Source organism: Alosa alosa, chromosome 18, assembly GCF_017589495.1.
Source record: "Alosa alosa isolate M-15738 ecotype Scorff River chromosome 18, AALO_Geno_1.1, whole genome shotgun sequence".
Taxonomy (NCBI): domain Eukaryota; kingdom Metazoa; phylum Chordata; class Actinopteri; order Clupeiformes; family Clupeidae; genus Alosa; species Alosa alosa.
Genome location: NC_063206.1, coordinates 25,592,848 through 25,615,093, shown reverse-complemented (window position 1 = coordinate 25,615,093; position 22,246 = coordinate 25,592,848). Strand labels below are relative to the sequence as shown.

General features: G+C 40.4%; 1 protein-coding gene across 6 annotated transcripts; it reads left to right on the top strand.

Moving 5' to 3' along the window:
- The first annotated feature begins 7,036 nt into the window (after positions 1-7,036).
- Positions 7,037-21,961, top strand: rufy2 (RUN and FYVE domain containing 2). 6 transcript variants are annotated; one of them, XM_048269836.1, is made up of 19 exons: positions 7,037-7,218; positions 8,005-8,168; positions 10,264-10,437; positions 11,036-11,153; positions 11,970-12,071; positions 12,811-12,934; positions 13,456-13,520; positions 13,651-13,716; positions 14,123-14,192; positions 14,280-14,381; positions 14,482-14,598; positions 15,146-15,322; positions 16,148-16,245; positions 17,568-17,687; positions 18,602-18,731; positions 19,177-19,271; positions 19,729-19,777; positions 20,051-20,131; positions 20,502-21,961. In XM_048269836.1, exons 2-19 carry the CDS (start codon positions 8,093-8,095, stop codon positions 20,643-20,645), a joined length of 1,908 nt encoding a protein of 635 aa, XP_048125793.1. In that variant the 5' UTR covers positions 7,037-7,218; positions 8,005-8,092; the 3' UTR covers positions 20,646-21,961. The 6 variants fall into 6 exon arrangements, with proteins under 6 accessions (XP_048125793.1, XP_048125795.1, XP_048125794.1 ...); XM_048269838.1 differs by having other exon boundaries at positions 7,039-7,218; positions 15,155-15,322; XM_048269837.1 differs by lacking the exon at positions 7,037-7,218 and adding an exon at positions 7,621-7,670.
- The last annotated feature ends 285 nt before the right edge of the window (positions 21,962-22,246 follow it).

Below are 22,246 nucleotides of genomic sequence, written 5' to 3'. Positions count from 1 at the left end.
ACAGTATCTTCACGAAGTTTAGCGTTTGCAGCCATCTTGAATTTAGTCACGATAAGTCGAGCAACGAGCAAGAATAAACAGGTATGATAAGGGATCAGATTCCAAAAATAATTCAGTGGAAATGCAAGGATTCCAGTTGCTGCTACTGGAAGAAACTGGAATCCATGCATTTCCACTGAATTATTTTTGGAATATACACATTTGCTTTCCTGAACAACGTACCATAATCTCATGGACATTTTATGGTTGTTAGGATTTTTTTTTTTTTTTTTTTAAGAGTGGGTTTGCTGTATGCATTGTTGTTGAGTGTGTTTAACTGTTAGCTGTGCACTCAATTGCCTCTCAGGGATAATAAAGAGAGAGGCCTTGACCTTGACCTTGACCTAACTGTTCACCACAATCTCAGTGTCATACTCCCTCTGCTCCCACTTGATTGCCCAAGGGGTGGTTCTCAATACGGAAAATCTTCTTATTGAATCGGAGACGAAGACGGAAATGGAGATGGAAGTGGATGGAGAGGAAATCACACATGGCCTTCGGCCACTGATGTCATCTTATCTCCATCACTCAATACACATGTCATTATTATGGGGCAGCCGTGGCCTACTGGTTAGCGCTTCGGACTTGTAACCGGAGGGTTGCCGGTTCGAACCCCGACCAGTAGGCACGGCTAAAGTGCCCTTGAGCAAGGCACCTAACTGCTCCGCGAGCGCTGTTGTTGCTGGCAGCTCACTGCGCCGGGATTAGTGTGTGCTTCACCTCACCGTGTGTTCACTTTGTGCTGAGTGTGTTTCACTAATTCACGGATTGGGATAAATGCAGAGACCAAATTTCCCTCACGGGATCAAAAGAGGATATATACTTATACTTATACTTATATTATATCAGCCATGTAATTAAAGAGCCCGCTCCTCCAGGTTAATGTCTCCTTCATCCTTGGCCTGTTTCACACTCACCTGGGGCAGTAGCATGGAACACAAGGAATGAAAGTAGTCTTGGTGTAATAATTCTGAAGCTTAAAACAGACCTAAAACGCCAGCCATCCCCAGAAACTCCTGTGTTCATTGAAGGTGAACCCATCTTTATCACTGATACATTCAAACTCCTTGGGACACACATCAGCAACAACCTCAAATGAAAAATCAACACAGATCACATCTACAAAAAAGCCCAGCAAAGACTTTTCCATCTCCTACAGCTCAAGAAGTTCAGAGTAAGGTCTCATCTCCTGCTCCGCTTCTACACAGTTATTGTCGGACAATACGCAGAGCCCACAAGATTATATCACCCATCCTGCACACTACGCCTGCCAGCTACTGCCTTCTGGGAGGCGTTACAGGACAATCACCTCCAGAACAACCCGCTTCAAAAACAGTTTAATTCCCATAGCAATAAACATTCTGAACTCTGAATGCTGAGGATTGTGGATTAAGTATGACCCCTATGTATCATGTATTAATGTGTCTGTCTGTATGTATATGTATACTATTATGTTTAATGTTTAATGTAATGTTGGAACCTGTACCAAAGAGCTGTATTGAGTACAAATTCCACCAGCCTGGCTGTGTGGTCATTAAATCAAATCAATCAATCAATCAATCAATCAATCAATCAAACATGCTGAAACTTATTTCATAGCTTCTTTGAAACTTTATTGCCAAATTAAACTAATGAAAGAGCAACATGTGTAGTATAGCTTGTGACATAGCCTACCTACAGCTGGTGTAGTTCACATACTTGTTGTTTAGAAAATAATATCCTAATTGTATAGGTTCATATTTATTAGATTAGATTAGATTCCATTAGATACAATTCAACTGTATTGTCATTGTGCAGAGTACAGAGACAACAAATGCAGTTAGCTTCTAACCAGAAATGCAAAAAAACAGAAAAGTGCAATGTGAACAGTATATATAGGTGGTGACATAGATAGTGCTGTGTGGACAATTTACAGTCAGTGTGGACAATCTCACCTAGCTCTCCCTCAAGTGGCATGGTTCACATTAGCCTAGGGATATGTGCAGTGTATAAGCAATAACATTATAAGAGCAGAATAAATGGATATGCAGTAGCCTATAGTTTACACATGATGCCATTAACATTATAAGAGCAGTAGAATATAGGTATGTATAAGTGTAGTTACAGTATGTACATATGTAATATAAATAGAATGCTATGGGTGGGGTAGTGCCACCTCCTTATTGTAACTCTACAAGCACTTGGACATTAGTGTGATTTTTTGCCAAAATGTGTCACTGTATTATTTGCAATTGTGTCATGTACCATCAAGGTGGTGTACTAGATAATTTTGTGCATCAATATATTTTTTTCAATAAATGTCAGATGATAATCAGGAATTATGCCTTGACTGAAGATATTGATGTGTCCACATCCATGCCTGTCAAACACAAATCTATACACATCATTTATAGTTTCACTAATCATTATGTTGTTTTTTTTATGTCTTTTAATTATTATTTTTTAAATATTTTTAAACTATTGCCCTTTTATGCTTTTATATAGCCTACTAATACCTTCTGCATTTTATGTTTTCTTTTTTATTCTTTACTTTTTAAACTAATCTTTGACTATTGTTGCCCTTCTATGCTTTTATTTGCTATTACTGTTTGCTTTTGTTTATGCACATTGAATGACCTCTGTGTATGAAATGTGCTATACTGTAAATAAACTCGACTTGACTTTACGTCCTAATAATTGTGATGTAAAGTAGGGTAGGCCAACTTCAAATTGTTGTGTTGTTTGCTCTTCAACAGGACGGCAGAATTCAAACTTGTGGACACTTCCTTGCAGAATGACTTGTTGCATGTCTGTTTGTTCTCTTGTAAACTACATGAGATAAGTTGTGTCCCGTTCTGAGTAATGATAAATTATCATTGCAGGTAATGACCGAATTAACCAAAGAATGGCAACAGCGAACTTAATTTTTTTTTACATTTTTTTATTTAAACGGCGCTATTGGAATATACTTTTGAAATCAGAAACAACTTGAAATGTACTGGAATAAAGTGAAGATGGTTTGTATATTCATGTCACTCCTTGCATAAAAGCCCCTGCCTGTGACCTCTACATTTCTGCCAACTCTATTAACGCTGGCAGAGGCAGTCTGATGTCCGCCGGCTTGAATCGAGTGCTAGCCAAACGCTATTTCTCAAACGCCTGGACGAGTCTTTGGCTGTTCTGTTGGGACTCTGTGATGGAGTGTTTGCTGAGCCAGGACCCTCACGTTGGCTCAATCTCACCTAGCTCTCCCTCCACCCCATCTTCATGAGGGTTTTTAGGGTAATGAGAATAGTGTATATGTTAACATTAAGGATAATTATTTTTCTTTCTGACAGACTCCAGAAAGGTCTTTATAGCCTACTCTGAGCTGAATTTCCCAAAATTTAGCTTTAAAGGTGCCCTGATTATGAAGACTTGTTGGATTTTTTTTCCAGCAAACTCTGGAAACTCAACCTTCCACAAACTCCATCAGACTTCACCAATAGATTCATTTCTGAATTGGTATTCTTGGCGAGTCTCTTACCTCATTTTTACAAGCCAGAAATTGAATTGGGAGACAATCAATAATGAAAACGTCACGTTCAAAGACAATCAGACACAGCCAGCCCAACACCTGTTAACTTGTCATTTACAATTAGGCTACCAGTCACTGATTCCAGCCTTGATTCTTTCCCATGTGGTTAGAGCAACAGTGGCCAAGTGCAAGTGAACCTCACAAAGCATCAATAACTTCATAAGACCTCTGTAAGCATGAGACTGGTAGAGGCATCAGCCAGCCCCCTCACCTCAGTCTTTAATCACATGACTGGGTGATCCCGACATCTTGGTGACACCTGATAAATCAGGAAGCTCAACTCCGCTGCAGCCGACAGCTATACTTGCAAGACTCAAAATGGTTAGAGGAAAGCCCTGATTTGTCATGTTACAGATTTTATTTTCCTTTCTCGTCTTCTCAGTGTGCACAGTCTTAGGGTTGAATAGAGAATGTCTGCTAGATAGGCCGCATTCTGTCAATGCCTATTAGATAGGTTGTCCACTGGAGGACCTACAGTTCTAACAAAAGTTGAAGGGTCCTCTCCAAGAACATCTGTCTCCTGCACCCTTACTTGACTACCTTCCGTGTGTGATCAGTGAGTAGGTAGTATGAGCAGTACATGGTGTTGAGGGCTCCCCTGACAACAACAATAACAACTGCTATTTCTTCTTGAATTTCCCCTGGGATCAATAAAGTATCTATCTATCTATCTTATAGCGCTTTTACAGTGAATGGGAACCTCACTAACCACCACTAATGTGTAGCACCCACCTGGCTGATGCATGGCAGCCACTATGGGGCAGAACAGCTTGAAGTGAAGAGTGAGGCAATGAATGAATCAGCCATGTTACTGCAACCATTTCCCTCTTGTCTAGCCCCCTCCACCACTGATGTACCTTCATCCATTCACTACCCATAGATTTGAATCTCCTGGTGTTCCAGACAGGCTCTTGGCTCACATAATTATGACTGTATGTGACTGTACATGTCTAGACCACATTATCCTGTATCTGATTATGTGTACCTTCTGATTTCTGCTGTTAATGCCATGAGAAATAATCTGAAATATTTTCAAACAAACATCACAAGTTTTCCTGTATATTTTGTTCAACTTCTGGCTTTTGTATCAATATTGTTTCACTGCGACAGCCTTATTTCTTCAGTATAATCTGTCTCAAGTGCGAAACTCAAATATTAGAACATGATGATGATAAGGGTCTCTTGTGAAGTTAATCCAGTGACCTACTGAAATGGCATTATAGCCCTGATAAGCGCTTACAGTAGGTCTAATGCAATTTTAATTTCCTCTCCTTCCTCTCTGTGTTTACTTGAATATAAAAAAAAGTCTAGAACAAAAGGCAGTTATAAATGTAAGGATCGGCCAGATTTAATGGTCTGTAAAACAGAGAGTTCTCCCACACTTTTTTTTTTGGTCAACTAAACTTTCAGTTTTAGGACCTTGAATAAACTTCTGCTATGTGTTTAGGCCCAGTCCTTACAGAGCAGGCATTTTGTGTGAGGTCTGAGAGACAAACCTTACATATAGTTTACATTGCAAATGTATACACCATGAAACGTGATGTTTTACGATCTTTAGATAAGATACCCTCTCTCCACACGTTTGCACAACCAGAGGTAAAGCAGATGGTCTTCAGCTGAAATGCCCATTTGAGGAATGTATTGCTACTGCTTTGCGTTGGACAGTAAATAAAGTGTTTACAGTTTTTCTCAGTCACTTTGGTGCTTTTTTCAGATCAGAATGAAAATTCTCATAACTATTAGTTCAACCTCCACAACATCTAGTCATTTGTACACATAATAGTAGCAATTTCTCCTTCCTCTGAACAAATTGCAAATGCTTTTGGACATGTATCAGTTGCTTTCATACAATTCTCTGCTGTGTTTTAACATTTTCATTTGCTTATGTCATGTCAGTCAAAATGAACTATACTTATGAATGCTGAATAGTCGTTCCCAATAAAACTAATAGTCTTCATTTCATGAGTCATTACATACAAAATTGTTGAACTAGTTATCAAATTCTGTCACAATGCTGTATAATTGCAAAGAGCATACAGTAAAAATGTACATATTCAGTGTCTTGTACTCACTTACTCCCCTAACTACAGCAATGTGTAACTTTACTGTAGTTTTCAAATGGCTGTACAAGTAGTGTATAGTGCTGTCTTGAGCATGTTCAAGCAGCGTCACCAAGTTCTGACCTTTTTTTGCATTGGAAAACACTAAGAGAACTGTCATAATGAAAAGATGACAAAGCCATTTGACTATCTTGTTCATAAACGATGGTGTCAAGACTTCTCATTTTGATGACACTGGCAGATTCATTGACATAAAGACTTGCTTTTGAGGAATGGACTATCCATTTTGAACAAGTGACGTGCTTATGCAGGTTATCCTCTAGATTTTGCAGTTTGCACTAATTGTTTTGAGAAATGCACTAACTGCTGTGCAAATGTTAATAGTGATGTGAGAAAAGCACCAAAGTGACAGAAAAACTGTACATGTAACATCAGTAGACATCCAAACATTCTCAGGTTCCAACAGAAGCATATGTTCAGCTTTGCCATATGGGCATTTAGATAGATAGATAGATAGATAGATAGATACTTTATTGATCCCCAGGGGAAATTCAAGAAACCAACCAGTGAACCTGGTCAACCTGCATATTATATGAGACTCACATAACATTTCTTACTGAAGGATTCAAAACATAGCAAATACTGCCCTCTACTGTTGGGGACATGGGCTGCCTGGATGAAGTACTCAGAAATATGCCATACACATAATGTTTTGCATAAGATATATTTGATATATACATAATTGTGTTAAGAATGTCATACATGAATCATGTATAAGGGGGGTTAACTTGGATTTTGACAACTGTAAATCATGCACTTGCTTTGATAGGTGATAGGTGTTTCTTTCTTTTTTATTTTATTTGCCTACACAGCATTAGTGTGAATGTTGAAATGTGACAGTATGTGCCTGTAAATTCTGATCAAATAAGCATTTACACACAATTGTGTATATATTTTCTCTGTCAAAAAATTACAGAAAATTGCCCAATAAATTGTGCATTTAATCCTAATCTCTAATCATTGAAAGTAAATGTAATGGCTATTTCCATGCTTTTACCACTGCATCAATTGCAACATAGATTTCATCGGATCTGTTGCGGCGGTCCTGTTACACAATAGCTTGATCAAATGGCCAAAACATAAGCAAGCCTGCGCTACAATCGGAGGGCTGAGAGATGCCGTGTCACCACAAAATACCCATTTCCTGAATGACTGGGCTTCCATTCTCTGCAGCCGAGCTGTGATTGGCCAATCCTTACAGAGCGCTCCCGCCCCCACTGCTCTGACTGCTCCTGTGGATCCTGTGATCCCTCCCCCCTCCTCCTCCCTCCTTCCCTGCGTCCCGCCCCGCTCCCTCTCCCCTGCACCCTGACTGCCGTGGTGCCGTTCCACTGAGCGACATCCCCTCTGCTCTCCTGCCCGCCCCAACCACAGCGCAGGCTGAGGGGATATGAGGGCTCCTCCAAAGTGGCCCTATATACATCACACAGGCGAACCTCTGTCCGATGTTAGAGCTGGCCCTGTGTCAAACTGACCCAGGCTGCAGCCACATCCACAGCCGAGGTAAGGACGTGCTTTTATGCTTTGCTCTTATTACTGCTCACATTGCTCCAGCCATGTATGGGACACCAAAGGCCACAACAGAAGGCTGCGGTGGCATGTCATAGACTGGCAGTAAGTGCTTGACTGGTTTAATGTCACAGGCTGCTGGCTGTTGGCTCTAGCTCTGGTTGAGGCTTATTTTCTGCAGAGCGAGGATTTGCACGGGTCTGTCGCTGTGTTGATTTGAATCCATGGGAGAATGAGTGTTTTTTTTTTGTAAAAACAGGGAGAGGCTGGAACAGGAAAGCAGAGTCATATGATAGCAAGGCCATGGAGTTAATCAGGAGAGAGGGACAGAGAGAGAGAGAGAGAGAGAGAGAGAGAGACAGACAGATACTAGAACAAATGAGGTTGGGTGTGTGAGTTGTTTTCGGACAGCAAACAAGAATCCTTCTCTGACTGACCAATATGCAGTGAGTATTTTGTGACTTTTAAACAACAATTATTGTGGATTTTGACTTTGTAAAGGTTTGGCTCATTCCCAATGTCCATATGTTGCTTCTTGTGTTTACAATATTGACTAGTACCTCTGATAAATGTTTTATGTAAACAGGCACATCCACAACAAACTGTTGAGCAGTTAAACTAATGTATAAGGAATTACAATGCTTATAAATGTATAATGTGTCTGTAAGAATAGCCCTTTAAAGCATAAGTCATTTCATCCAAAAAAAAGGAATATATTCAAACAATAATATCTAGCATGCAACAATCCATTTAAACGCACCCAATGCTTTGTCATTTCAGAGTAGATTTGCCCTCCTCAGGAGAATTGTCTAGAAGTATCCAGGGCCCTGGTTCATCTTGACCCAGTCAAAGCGTTGACGGTGTACTGATGTACTCCCCTCAGAGCCTGCATCGCTGGGGCATCACCCACAGCGAGAGTATGGAGCGACTAGCCTACAGCCAAGGTAAACGCAGTCAGAACACTCAAGACACACATGCAGGGTGGTTACAGTATGTCCAGTGAGGTGTCCACACCTTTAGATTCAGAAAAATGGAAGACTTGATTTGCTAAGATTCTTGCCTGTTGCAACTCTTTAATTTCTCCCAATCCTTTTTGTGCTGTTGTTGTTGTTTACTTTTTAAGAGCCAGTACTTGTAGCCAGTAAAGGCTACATGTTGCGTCATACAAAATGATTAATTATCCCTATTCAAAATTACACATTTTAACAAAATGAAATTGAAATTGATTAGCTGCAGAATTTGGTAGACCTTATTAGTATGATGAACTTCAAATACCGGTATGTGTATAATTGTAAACAATATTATATTATTATATTACATAATTCAACATGTTACTTCACCTCAGTGAACTGTCAGAACATACCAACCCAAAATATTTCTGTATTAAACACAATCGGCACTAGAGGGCACTAGAAACCTTTCTGACTATGGCATTACGTAGCGCTTTTGTGTCTTGTGAGCGTTTTTGACACCACCCCTTCTTTGCAGACGGACTTGGATAGAGACCGCTCGGTGTAAACAAATCTATAGCGCAGAACTGCCTTGTTCTGAACATTGACCTATACATCTAACTGGACTGCTTGTCTGTACTGGTTTCAAGAATGTAAGTCAATGGAATGACCGCTGGCAGAATCAACCCAATCTGGGTTGGAATCCGATCATTCATGGTTATTCAATGCCATCCGATAAGTTAGCGTTAGATATCTGCCGCGGTCGCTGTCAAGGAAGGAGGGAGGAATCGCACACAATCTTATGATACTCACTTCTGCAATGGCGACACCTGCAGAACACGACCTCACATTAGCCGAAGCTGAAAGCAACAAAGAGAAGACTCAGATGTTTGGGATCCTTAGGTTGCAGGAAGACAAGTCAACCGGTGAAAAAGCTAGCACCGTGGCTGCTGCCGCCAGCACTAGTAGTAGCAGCAGCGTCAAATCTGGGGACGGGAGATGGCAGGCACCTATCTTCGCACTGGCACGGAAAGCATCGGAAACCTTCTCAGGAAGCATTCATGTCCTTCCCAAGGTAGCAGAGCACAAAACCTCTCCTTTCACCGAGGACTGGAGCTCCAAGGGTGAGTGGAGATGCAATATGCTTTAGCTACTGTGCAGGCCCAGCTGATTGGCGAATACTGACATGGAGATACCATACCATCAACATCATATTTGCAATGATGCAATTGTTCCCAATATGACAAGCGTGGCGGGACAATAATGTAGCCTTATTATAGGCCTACTTGTTACTCTTAATAGGCAGCAAGTGCATATGTTTTTTTAGTTACAGATGTCTATTTTTTCAATGACACGTGGTGTCAGTTGTCCAATTATCTGTAGCCGAACCACACCCGGACCATCGGTGTGATACTGACGTGACGCGATGCTTGTTGTTAAGATCATCTAATAGCCTACAAGAAGATGAGGTCTATGTTATTGGTCTGAAGACGATCTTGCGTTGTTCACACCAAGGATGTCCAGTGCTGTTCATCGGATCAATCCTTCCAGTTCGGCCGACTGCATATGAATAAATTTGTCCTTTTAGGAATTTATCATGCTCAAAGGGGCTGTAGGCCTATAAACTGTCACGAGCAACGACCAAAACATAACCAGTTATACAATGCATTGTACACTGACAGCATGTGATCTCTTATAAAATAGGCCTACATAGGAAGAACCAAGAGTCGCACTACTATAAATTGCAAACCCATTCAGGGCTGAAGCAGAATAAATGAAACGATGTCAGTGGATTGGCTTAGGCTACTCGTTGCAATCAGGATAACCATTAGAATATGAAGAATACTAGGTTAGCCTGAGTATTTTTTGCAGACACTTTAACTACCTGTGCCATCACTGAAAAACTGCTGAGCCGAGCCGAGACAACATCCTGTAAACAGTATATGGCTGGATGATTAATTATATATTAATCTATTTACTGTTTCCTCTCTGCCCATCTCTCTTTCTTTCATATCCTATCACTTTCTTTCTTTCTCTCTCTCTCTCTCTCTCTCTCTTTCTTTTCCTCCTATCCTTTCATCCCCTCCAGCCTTTCGAGATCCCATGGCCATGGAACGTGCCAACCTGCTGAACATGGCCAAGCTTAGCATCAAGGGTCTAATCGAGTCTGCCCTGAGCTTCGGCCGGACCCTGGACTCGGACTACCCTCCGCTCCAGCAGTTCTTTGTGGTGATGGAGCACTGTCTGAAGCACGGGCTGAAAGGTAGGCCATCACCACCAGGCTGTGGGTTTTTTGGCAGTGGCGCAGTGTACGTGACTCCAGTGATTATGAAACAGTGTTAATGAAAAGGGGCTGGAGGCAGCCACAGTTCAGAGGCACACTGAGGTCTTCACCAATGATCTGTTTATATCCAGCGCTGTTTTGATATTTACATTCGCTGCCAGTTGGCATACTCTGCAAATGCTCCCAAGGCATTTATACATCATGTGTAGAATACTTAAAAAGACATTAGTGCTCCCTTCCAAAGTATGACAGAAAGCAGCCTGTTAAATAGCAATAACATAAATAATACTTTCACTCTGATATTGCGATGTATGGAATTCAATTATCTATGTCATTAGTGCTTACGTTCACATATCAGTGGCTAATTCACATAGTAATGTTATTCATCATCCGATACTGTATGTGCATTATGTAATACTCGGAATGGACTGACAACAAAATAACAATTTAAAACAAAACAAAACAGTTTTTATATCCTTCCATGTAATCCTATGATCTTACATTCATATACTGCATTTAATTGAGTGCTTTGTTTCTTGTGGTCTAACCTGAGGTGATGTGTGTTTGCATTGCTCAGTGAAGAAGTCATTCCTTGGCTACAACAAGTCTCTGTGGGGTCCTCTGGAGATGGTGGAGAAGCTCTGCCCGGAGGCTGCTGAGATTGCCGCCAGTGTCAGAGATCTGCCAGGCCTCAAGTACGCACTTACTTTGTTTTCCCCCATTTATTTTCTCCAGGAAGACACAGTAACCTTTAGGAATGGACATCAAGCTTAGTTGTACAGTTTATTTTCCATTGTAATTAGATTCTGTTTTGCAAAGGAACTGTATCTGTGGTGGCTCGGAGTGCATTTTTTCCAGGAACATGGGGCCTTGAATCAAATTTAGGAATTAGTCATGTTTCTGCTCATGATGCAGTGCAGATTTAGCTCTTTTTCCCGAAACAACACAAAAAAATTGTCCTTGTGGCCTTGACGTTTGTAGCACACTATCAGTATAGGTGCAGATGCGCATGGCTTGCTCTCCTTCCACAGTGTCCATTTAGAGGGCCTGAAAGAGGAAGTACAAGGTGACGCTGCAGTCTCACTTCTGCTTTCATTGCCCAGAGGAACAGCTTGGCCAGCTATGCGATACTCTGGCTATGTTAAGCTGTACAACACAAACTCTTTCATGTGCCAAATGGTATCAAGTTAAACATGAAAGAAAAGTTCTGTCCAAATGGATGTTTTTGCTTGCATTATCTTTAGTCGTTTTGTAATATTTCATGTCTTGATGTTTCAGGTTGACTTATTAGTAGAAGATATTTAATGAAGAATACATTCCCCCAAAGTTACATTGGATGGGGAACGTGTGTAAAAATTGTAATTTACAAATGCAACAGTTTTTTTTTTCTGAATGTTTTTTGGATGATAAGCACAGAGTAGTCGTGTTTTATGTGCATGTGTGTGCTCTTCTTTATGTGCATGTGTGTGCTCTTCTTTATGTGCATGTGTGTGCTCTTCCATGTGCACCAGGACCCCTCTGGGGAAAGCTCGGGCTTGGCTCCGCTTAGCTCTCATGCAGAAGCGCCTGGCGGATTACCTACGATGCCTCATCACCAGGAAGGACATACTGAGGTAAGGGTGGCCCAGTGGCTGGCCTGCACAGCCTAACGCCTTCCTCTCTTTGACCCTTGACCCTTTCATTCAGTAGTTGCGGAGCAGGAAACTATCCAGATGCATTAAATGGAGTAGAAAATTAGTGCCTATTTGCCACTTGTTTTAAAAAAAAAAATGTTTTAAAATAGTGAATACCTACTTTATGTTGATTTGCAGCAGTTGAGCTGAAGAGCTACTTGTAGAATAGCTCAGAATACATGTAGCTCAAACATAGATACAAGCATACTTATAGGTGCTGAGATGGAGACCTGCAACTCTTTTTTTATTGATTTCTGGATCCTACTTTTTTAACTACATCACACTGTCCGCTGTTCAAGAAGACTAGATATGTGTAAGGTAGCATGACAATGGTATTGTAACATGTTGCTTTCAGTCTGTACAATCTGAAGGAAATTATTCCTTGTCAGGAAAATTGGAGTCCTATGTTACATCATGGAGATGGATAAGATCGATCACACATTCATAATGTTGTCATGTTCCTGTGGCTATTTATCTGTGGTAGTCCGCTTAAAATGAGAAATTCCTCCATTATTCAACATTTTGGTTTGGCAAGCCATCAGCGTTGTCAAGAGCACTCTCCGAAGCTTAGGCTAGAAGTTAGTGTTTCAAGTGTCTCTGAGAGTTACTGTAAAAAAAAAGAAAAAAAAAGTTAATGTGGTAGACAATCGTGTGTGTGTGTGTGTGTGCGTGCTCACAGTGATTTCTACGAGAGTGCAGCAGTGATGTTGGAGGAGGAAGGTGCTGTCATCGTGGGTCTTCTCGTCGGACTCAATGTGATCGATGCAAACTTATGTGTGAAGGGCGAAGACCTGGACTCACAGGTGAGTCTCATTATACCAGCCTGGACACTTACCAAGCTCTGTTACAGTGCATCTTCTCTTGGATATGCCGTGTTTTGTTGTCACAATGAAGAACATCACATTGTAAGGTTATGATATGCATCTTAATGGGTTACACTTTACTTGACAGTGTCGACATAAGACTGACATGACACTGTCATGAACGTGTCATAAACAAGTCATAAATGTTTATGACATAACGCTTCTGTTATTAAGTGACATTCGGTTTTTGCCATAACAAGTTAGGGTTAGGATTAGGGTTAGGTTTACAATTAGGGTTAGGGTTAGGTTTAGGGTGAGGGTTAGGGTTGGGATTAGGATAAGGGTTAGAGGTTAGGATTAGGTTTAGGGTTAGGTTTCATGTGTCATGACAGTGTCATGTGTTCATGCCAGTGTCATGTCACTCTTATGTTGATACTGTCAAGTAAAGTGTTACCTATTAATGTGTATGTTATGTCATCATGTTGAGTTTGGTCATGCAAAACTGCTTGTTTGCTGAGCAGGTGGGCGTGATCGACTTCTCAATGTACTTGAAGAATGACATTGATGACTACAGAAGTGAGGAGAGGTACTGTAATGATGTCATATGTACGACATTGTATTCATGTTTTGCAGAAATTGAATGTCAACTTTGTAAAATGTACAACTTTATAGTTGTAAAACCTCTTGGATCAGTGTTCCTGTTGCATTTTCTTTAGAAATGGCCAAATAGCTGCTATTTTGGACCAGAAGAACTATGTTGAAGAGCTGAACAGACAACTAAAGTGAGCTGCTTTACACACACACACACACACACACACACACACACACACACACACACACACACACACCAAAAACCATACATCTTAATGGTGATAAATATGGACCGGCAAACAAAATATAAGCTATCAGCACACACAATACATGAGCATGGTCTCGCATAACATTTAGGAATTAATTTGAAGTGAAGTTCGGATTTTGTGTGTTTACATAGAGCGTTTATAGAAATAGTAAACTCCTCTTTTTTAATCCCAGGAACAGTCAAAATCTTACCTGCTAAAAAAAAATTGTTGACGTTGCATAGTCACAGATTCTGCATTCAACCTTCATTAGTCTGATGATGCATTGGTCTTTTAAAAGACCTCGTTATGTTCAACTGATCTTCTCTCCTCATGTTTCTCTGGTCTGCAGCTCAACAGTGACGGGCTTACAAGGAAGGGTAGAATCCCTCGAGAAGTCCAACTCCAAACTTATTGAGGAGGTACAACATTCATTTACATCGATGTTATTTCCATCTGCTTTGTTTTTTAGCTCATTTTCTAAGACAAACATTTGCTTTTTCTTCCAGCTCGCCATTGCCAAAAACAACATCATCAAACTACAGGAGGAAAATCAACAGCTACGAACAGAGAACTCAGTGATTGTCATGAAAACCCAGCGTCGTCTAGAGGTAATGCACTGTATCCTCATTCAGAAACACAGCACTCAGTTACCATTGCATGAAAGGCTTTGCATAATACAAATGTGATAACGTTGTGTCTTAAATGTAGGTGACTCAGGTAGATGTGGATGTTGAGTTGGACACTTACAAACAGTCGAGGCAGGGTCTGGACGAGATGTACAACGAGGCCAGGCGACAGCTAAGAGAGGAATGTCAACTACGGCAGGTAAGTGTCCCTACATTCAAACAGATGCATGTTAGCACCAGTTACTGTGAAGTCATCATGTATCTATCATGTCATGTCAGTGAGGTCTATCTTCTATCAGGTTTAATGCTCAGTGTCAATACTAACACTTGCTTACTGTCTTAGTTTCACTACAAGAAATATAGTGTAGTCAGAGGAAAAGCTTTTTTTTTAGCCTAGAAAACAACACCAAATCAAAACATGTGTACATACAAGTAGTATACACACATACAGTGTAGACATTATTAATGTTATAATGTTAAAACAATATCTTGTTCAGAGAGCCATTCTTAGCAACCATCCATCCTATGTATTCTGCCCATAATGGAGTGGAATGGACATTTTTAAGTGACCCCAAACGTTTGAACGGTAGTGTATTTAGATCATTGTACTGTATGTACACCATGTCATTCTGTCTAGTAAATCTGGTAAGTTTATTGAATTGAAGTGTAATTGAATTTAATTTAACTGAATTTGACTGAACCACAGTGTAAAATAAATGTGTGTGTGTGCATGTGTGTGTGCGTGGGCTGGGCAGGACGTGGAGAACGAGCTGGTTGTCCAAGTGAGCATGAAGCAAGAGATGGAGATGGCCATGAAGCTGCTGGAGAAGGACATCCACGAGAAGCAAGACACCCTTATCGGCCTGCGCAACCAGCTGGACGACGTCAAGGCCATCAACGTTGAGATGTACCAGAAAATGCAGGTACAGTGAACTGCCATCCTCGTCCTCGTCTTTGCACAGTTTTAGGTCAGCACACGCCTTGTCTCGCACTAAGCCTTTGGCTCACACATTCCATCACTGGAGAACGTCAACATGTGCTTGGATTTGTCACAAACAGGAGTGAAAGTCCTGGAAAGTGCCTTTCTTAAATGTCAGTGTTGACAGGAAATTGTAGTGAATAGCTGTGAGAGTTGAGTGTAAGCCAAAATAAATGATATTACAATGCTTATTATGTATTTGCTTAACTGCAAAATAAGGAGGAACTCTACATGTACAGTACACCATGTCATTTCTTGGCACACATTAGTTTGTGATGTTACTGAAGCTTTTAATTGTCTCCTTGTATTGCCTGCATGATCTGTTCTGTGAGAACCTAGACACATTAAATGCCTTCGCCTTCACTTACCCACATAAATATTTCACAGCATCCTGTTTAGTTTTGTATTCTCTTAGCAGTGACCATTATAGACCCTTTTAATCTATTCCTAGAGTATTTCCAGTTGAAAAGTTCAAAACCAACGCAGATACTTTGAAATTAAAATGAATCGGCCTTTAGCTTAATGCTCTACAAAGTGCTGACTTTAAAACATGTTTCTTTTTTTTAAATATATTTTTGTTTGTCACCATGTTACCATTAGCTCAATGTTGTTTTCTGTGCCACCGGAAATGCCTTGGGAATGCACATGTTTGTTTATGTTGTTAAAAGGGTCTATATTGCCGGTAGAATCATATAAGATAAACCAAACGACCAATGTCTTTGAGCACAGTGTGCATTTACTGATTGGCTGTCTGCTTTTCCATTCCCAGGCTGCTGACGACGGCCTCAAACAGAAGGATGAGATGATTTCCCGGCTGGAGGAGAAGACCAATCAGATCACAGCGACCATGAAGCAACTTGAACAGAGGTAAGGGTCCAGGGTTTAACCTCATACTATATACCGCATTCACCTGTTTACAGAGCAATAAAGATGAGCATTTTTAAATATTTAGAGCAGTTTTGATGTTTTTAATCACTTTAAGTCAGACATGACTGTTTTGTGCAATATTGGGCATGCATTGGGCATTGTGTGTTCTTTTGCATGTCTGTATTGAAGTGGTCTCGTTCGACCAGTTTGCAAAATCACATTTGAGTATTCTGCTGTACTAGCTTGTGCTGCGTGTTGCCACTAGTACCTTGTCATGTTTCAGTCAACATGGATCCATCCCTCCCCCCTATCTGTTCCATTGCTTTACAGCCATCTTACCTGTACTATTTTTATGACTGCATTGCTTAATAATCTTCTTGAGGCTTTTTGAGTGACATGGAAATTCACTGATATGTACATCCTCTTTCCCTTTTTGTTCTCCCTATCTTCTTTTTCCTTTTCCCCTCCTTCCAATCATCTTTCTTTTCAAATCTTTCCTTGTTGTGCAACGATACATGATCTCTCCCTTCGCCAATGCATCTGTGATCTCACCCCCACCCCACCCCCACCCGTTCCCCTACACTTCCGTTGAATCTCCGTAGCGACAAAGATTTGCTGAGTCAGACCAGGACTCTCGCCATGTCCTTCGTGAAATGTGCCAGCACAGACACCGAGCACCAATACAAGCTCGTCAAAGATATTTCCTTCTGAATTTATATCGTCACTTTACACTATTTGTCTGTAAACACTTTAACGGGATGATAATACAAAGTCTAGTGTAATTCATGGTTTTGACTGTTCTCTGTGGCTCTCCACTATGTTGGTTATCCTTCAATTGGCTGTTTCTATGACAGACTTTTGTTGTTGTTTTTTCATATGGAGCAGTTTTATAGAACATCTGATTATCGTGGTACTGTAAACAAAAAAATTAACAACAGTAATTGTAACTGTTTCACCAGGCACCACTAACAAATAAAGATGTGTGTCTTTTAACATGTGAATCAATAAACTTAGATGTTTTGAAATATTCAATTTGTTGTGATTATGTCCAAAAGTCCCCTCGGGGGTAATGCCATTAATATCAAACAAGCCCAGGGGTCTCTGCTAGCATCCTCTCGTTACCTTTGTCCATCCCTTTGGCCGAGTTTTCTGGCTCTGTCCTTCCTTCTTTCCTCCTCCTGTGAGTTAGTTTGCCTGCAGATGTCTTGCTTCTCCTTTTTTTAATTTTCTTTCTACATTTGGTCATTTCATTCACACCCCTCACCCTGTCCCCACACGTGCTGGGAGCCTCAGTTTTACCCATTCGGTTTGAATTACGCCAGATTGCAGGAGGCTGAGAGGGATCGCTCCACCGCCGAAGAGGGCACACGCAAATTCAAGCAGGACTTTGCCAACAAAGCAGACAATCTCCAGAAGCAGATTGCCCAGAGAGAGAAGCAGATGTAAGTCTGGTCTATTGTCTCTATATAAGGACACTCACACCCTCCCTTGCTCTGTATTACGCGTTTATACCACATGTTTGTTTAGGTCTGCATACAGCAATTGTCAACCATGAGTATCACTATTTTTTCAGTTAAAGGTAGACACCATGATTCAAGTCAGATTTTTGTTAGATCTAATTTCTTAGATTTCATTTTTTTGCTAGATTGAATTTCTCTACACAATCCACTAGCTGTCCATTTGGTGTGTGCACCTCAGAAAAGAAAAACGGGTGTACAAAGTCCTGGCTCTGAAATGGGAAGCACACAAATTACCTTTTTACATTTGGTTTCAGAATGCGTCTTGGGTGATCCAATCACAAGTGGTCAGCCAAGACACATCGCGGTTTACACATGTATTCCAAGATGAACAGCTGATAGCATATTTGTACTACTATATTTATCTGGAGACTCAGTCAGGACAGCCAGACACATTGCTGACCACCTCTGTTTTGATTCCACTATTGCTAACTCCAAATGTTTTGAACGCATCAGAACACATTAGCGTTTACACTGCAAAGGTTATGTGGTCAACTGCACCTTAGACCACCTCGGCAAGTAGTTTGAGTGATCAGATCATAATGTGTCTTGGTGATTGTTTACACTTGTGTTTAGAACTGGCCACTTGTGATTAGATCACTCAAGACACATTTTAAAAACAAATGTTAACAGGGTCATAGTGGCTGAGACTGAGCCGGCCATTTAACTCACTGATTTTACTGTAGGGGCACAAAAGGAGTGGTGTCATTTGATTGGCTGCTAATCTTAAATATAATTTATCTCTTGTTTGAATCACAAACTACCCTTTAAATATTTTTTCTTTCTGTTCATAATATCAGTGAATGAAGTGAGTTTGTTGTTTGTTTAATTGGCAACAGGCTGCAGCTGGAGACGGATCTGAAGATTGAGCGGGAGTGGCGGCAGACCTTGCAGAATGATCTAGAACGGGAGCGAGACATCGTTGCTCAGCTCAGTGCTCAGGCTCTGCAAATCAATGGACTCAAAAAAGTAAACAGTCTTATTCCCTCATGTGCAATGAACACATTCTCAACAGTCTTCTGTCCATCACAGGCATAGAGCATTATCTCAATATGATATACATATAACACAGCATACAGATGATGTTATCTCAGATTATCCCTCTCCCGTGTCAAGTCCCATACAGTATGTTAGGTAGTCTGTGTATTTGTTTATAACACAGATATAAATAATGCAGTTACATTTACAATACACTACATTTACAATGTTACACAGCATGATGAAAATCTTACATGTAGACTGAGGACTGCAGCCCGTTTGTGCAGAAAATTCTGTCTGCAATGTTCCATATTTTACCTTTTCATATATTTTGCTCTGTCTAAACTGCTTGATGTGATATATTAGACATGTTTAAGTCATATATTCAGTTGTGTCAAGACCCTATAAATTATAATCTCTTGGGTTGTACCTGCAGGAGTTCCACCGGATGCATGATGAGAACCGGCAACTGAAAGGCATCTGTGAGGAACAGGAGCAGGCCCTGGAGGAGCTGGGCTGCAAACTCAGCGAGTAAACAAGCATTCTCTCCGCTAGATTTACACTAGCCACAAATAAAGGAAGCCCTGAGGAAGTGGTATTTATACAAAAGGAAATATAGCCTACAGAAGGCATTCATTGGTTATCATATTAAGACTTTATAAGTTGATTACTGGCAGACACAACACCTAAATCATCTTTAATCACCATCAGCTTCTGTACCTGTTATTGTAAGGATGATGATACACAGGTCATCTTTTTGGGCAAGGTTGTTTGGCCGTGTTCCTGAGCCATGTTGTCCAGGCACTGATATATTGATACTGTCTCCGAACTAATCATTATTAGACAAATTGTCACAGTAATCCAATCAGAAAAGATGAAACCAGTAATGTAATTATTTCCCTGCGACATTGATCAGAAGGCTGCCCCATAGTCAGCCACAGATGGGCTCAGTTTCTTTGGTCCCTGATGTTGTTTTGTTTGTACTCAGATCCAAACTGAAAATTGAAGACATCAAAGAAGCAAACAAGGCCTTGCAGGTATGATCGATCTCTTATATGTTATATTCATTTAGCAGTTGCCTTTATGCAAAGTGATTTACAGTACAAGTAGGGCCTGCAGTACATGACCTCACTGTATCTGCTGCCTCTGGAATCTAGTCTATGATCTTGGAAGCTTCAGCAACATTACAGAACTTGTGGGCTTTAGATGTTATGTTAAGAGATTACTAGCTTATCAGATGATTGTGTCAGTATGTGATTTCAGCAGATGTGCATTTATCTTGAACAAACAAACACTTAACATCCTCTCAGGGTGGCCAAGTGTGGCTGAAGGATAAGGACGCTACGCACTGTAAGCTGTGTGAAAAAGAGTTCTCCATTTCCAGAAGAAAGGTTGGTTACCACTTCTGATATCTGATAACATTCCACACACACAGATGTACATTGTGTTCCAAAAGTTTTAGAGAGGTTAGTCTATCATTACAGTTCTATAGTTCTATGTCTTTACTTCCTTAGGGATATAGTTCTATGTCTTTACTTCCTTAGGGATATTATCCCTAAGGAAGTAAAGACATAGAACTATAGAACTGTATGTGGCTGTTACTGCACAATGCACTTACCTCATATTAGGCCTCAGGCTTACAGAGAGGAAAACATTTATATATATGAGATAATCTAAAGTAATTAATTAAGAGTAGTATGTAATATCTGAAGAAAAAGCATGTCCTGTTGGTCCAATCTTTGGATTTCTGTGCCTGAGCAGCACCACTGCAGGAACTGCGGCGAGATCTTCTGCAACGCCTGCTCTGACAACGAGCTGCCCCTCCCCGCCTCACCCAAGCCGGTGCGAGTGTGCGACACGTGTCACGCCCTGCTGCTCCAGCGCTGCTCCTCCACCTCCACCTAAATAAACCAGAGGGAGGCCAGGGGCTCGCCACACTACAGACAGACAGTACACTCACGTACAACAGCCACGACGACCACTCTAGGCACCCCTTTAACCCAGCAGAGGCAGAACAGCAGCCCCTGGCTGACACAACAACGTAGAACAACTAAAATCCAAGATGGCCGACCACTGGTTTCAGGTGTTAAAAAAAAAAAAAAAAAGACGTTTACATTCTCCTCAGTGTTGTGCCTGAGCCAAGATACTTTTGAGAGATTACAGGACATTTTTTGGCAGCTGGCCAGAATCAGACATTCAGAAGGACAGAACATTCCAAACTTGAAGTACAAATACCTCTCTAGTCCATGCAATGCATCAAATCAGTGTGAAGACTATTGTGATAATGCTCTATGCCTGTGATGGACAGAAGACTGTTGAGATATCTGATTTATTACTTAAGTGCAGATATTAATTGATATTCACATGTGCCTAAGTAAGAAGCCAAAATGATGAATGATGACATTTCCAGACATTTCTTTGTAGAAAAGTCAGACCAAGAAGTTTGACCATCCTAAAGCACTAAGATTCTTAATGCTGCTTTGATTTCAATGTCAAAAACTGCACAGTATCAGTTCTACAAAACTTGCCACATACTAATAGAAGTTTGTCCTTCTATGTATTTAGAAATAAGTACTACGACATGTAATATAGCACATAATGTTTAAAATATGCCAAGGTTTTTACTTTATTTCTTTTTATTTGTAAAGTGTAAACTGGAATTCCTCACAAAAGACTATGTATTATGTCAATAAGATTTATAATTAATTTATGCCAGTTATATGATATATTTAAAACCGAACCTGTAAGCCCAAGACCCAACTTCGTAAAATGGCCAGATATTTCAAATTTGAAATGTTGTACAGTTGGGTACTAAACCACTGATGGTTATATCTATTGATTGTTTTTGTATTTGCGTAGAAGCACAATAGATTATTAATTGTCATTTTGAATTCAAATACTGTACATCACTTTTGAAGAGCATTGCGTATCAATGTAACTTTGGACAGTGAAGTTCGGCATGATTTTAATTTTATTTTCACTGAATCCCACTATCTAGCCACTTGAGAGAAATGTGTGCTTCAAACTGTTAAACTGTAATTGACAGATACATGCTCATTCAGCTGGCTTGAGTGAATGAAGAGAGAAGTGACATGTGTACAGAGAAGCCTTCAGGAGGCCAGAGATTACGTTTGCAGTTTCATTGGAAGATCCATTGCTGAATGCTTCCATTCCAGAATCATCATTCACCAGTTTCAAAATAAACTCTTCAGCGGAACTGACTCTTGACTATTGTGTGTGTGTGTGTACAGATGGCAATGGTAAAAGAATTTCACTAAGGTGGTCTTTGATTAATATCATTAAGCAGTATGGCACAAGTGAGCTTAATATCCTCTGTAACATAATTCCTCATTTAAAAGCTTGACAAAATGGTAGATGGGGGAAATCTTAATCACCCTGGCACTACAGGGTATAAAATAAAAAATAAATAAGAATAACATTCAAATTTGTGAATTATTTTAACTGCCAGGCCTGATGTCTAGGTGTCTGATCCCATCTCCATTATC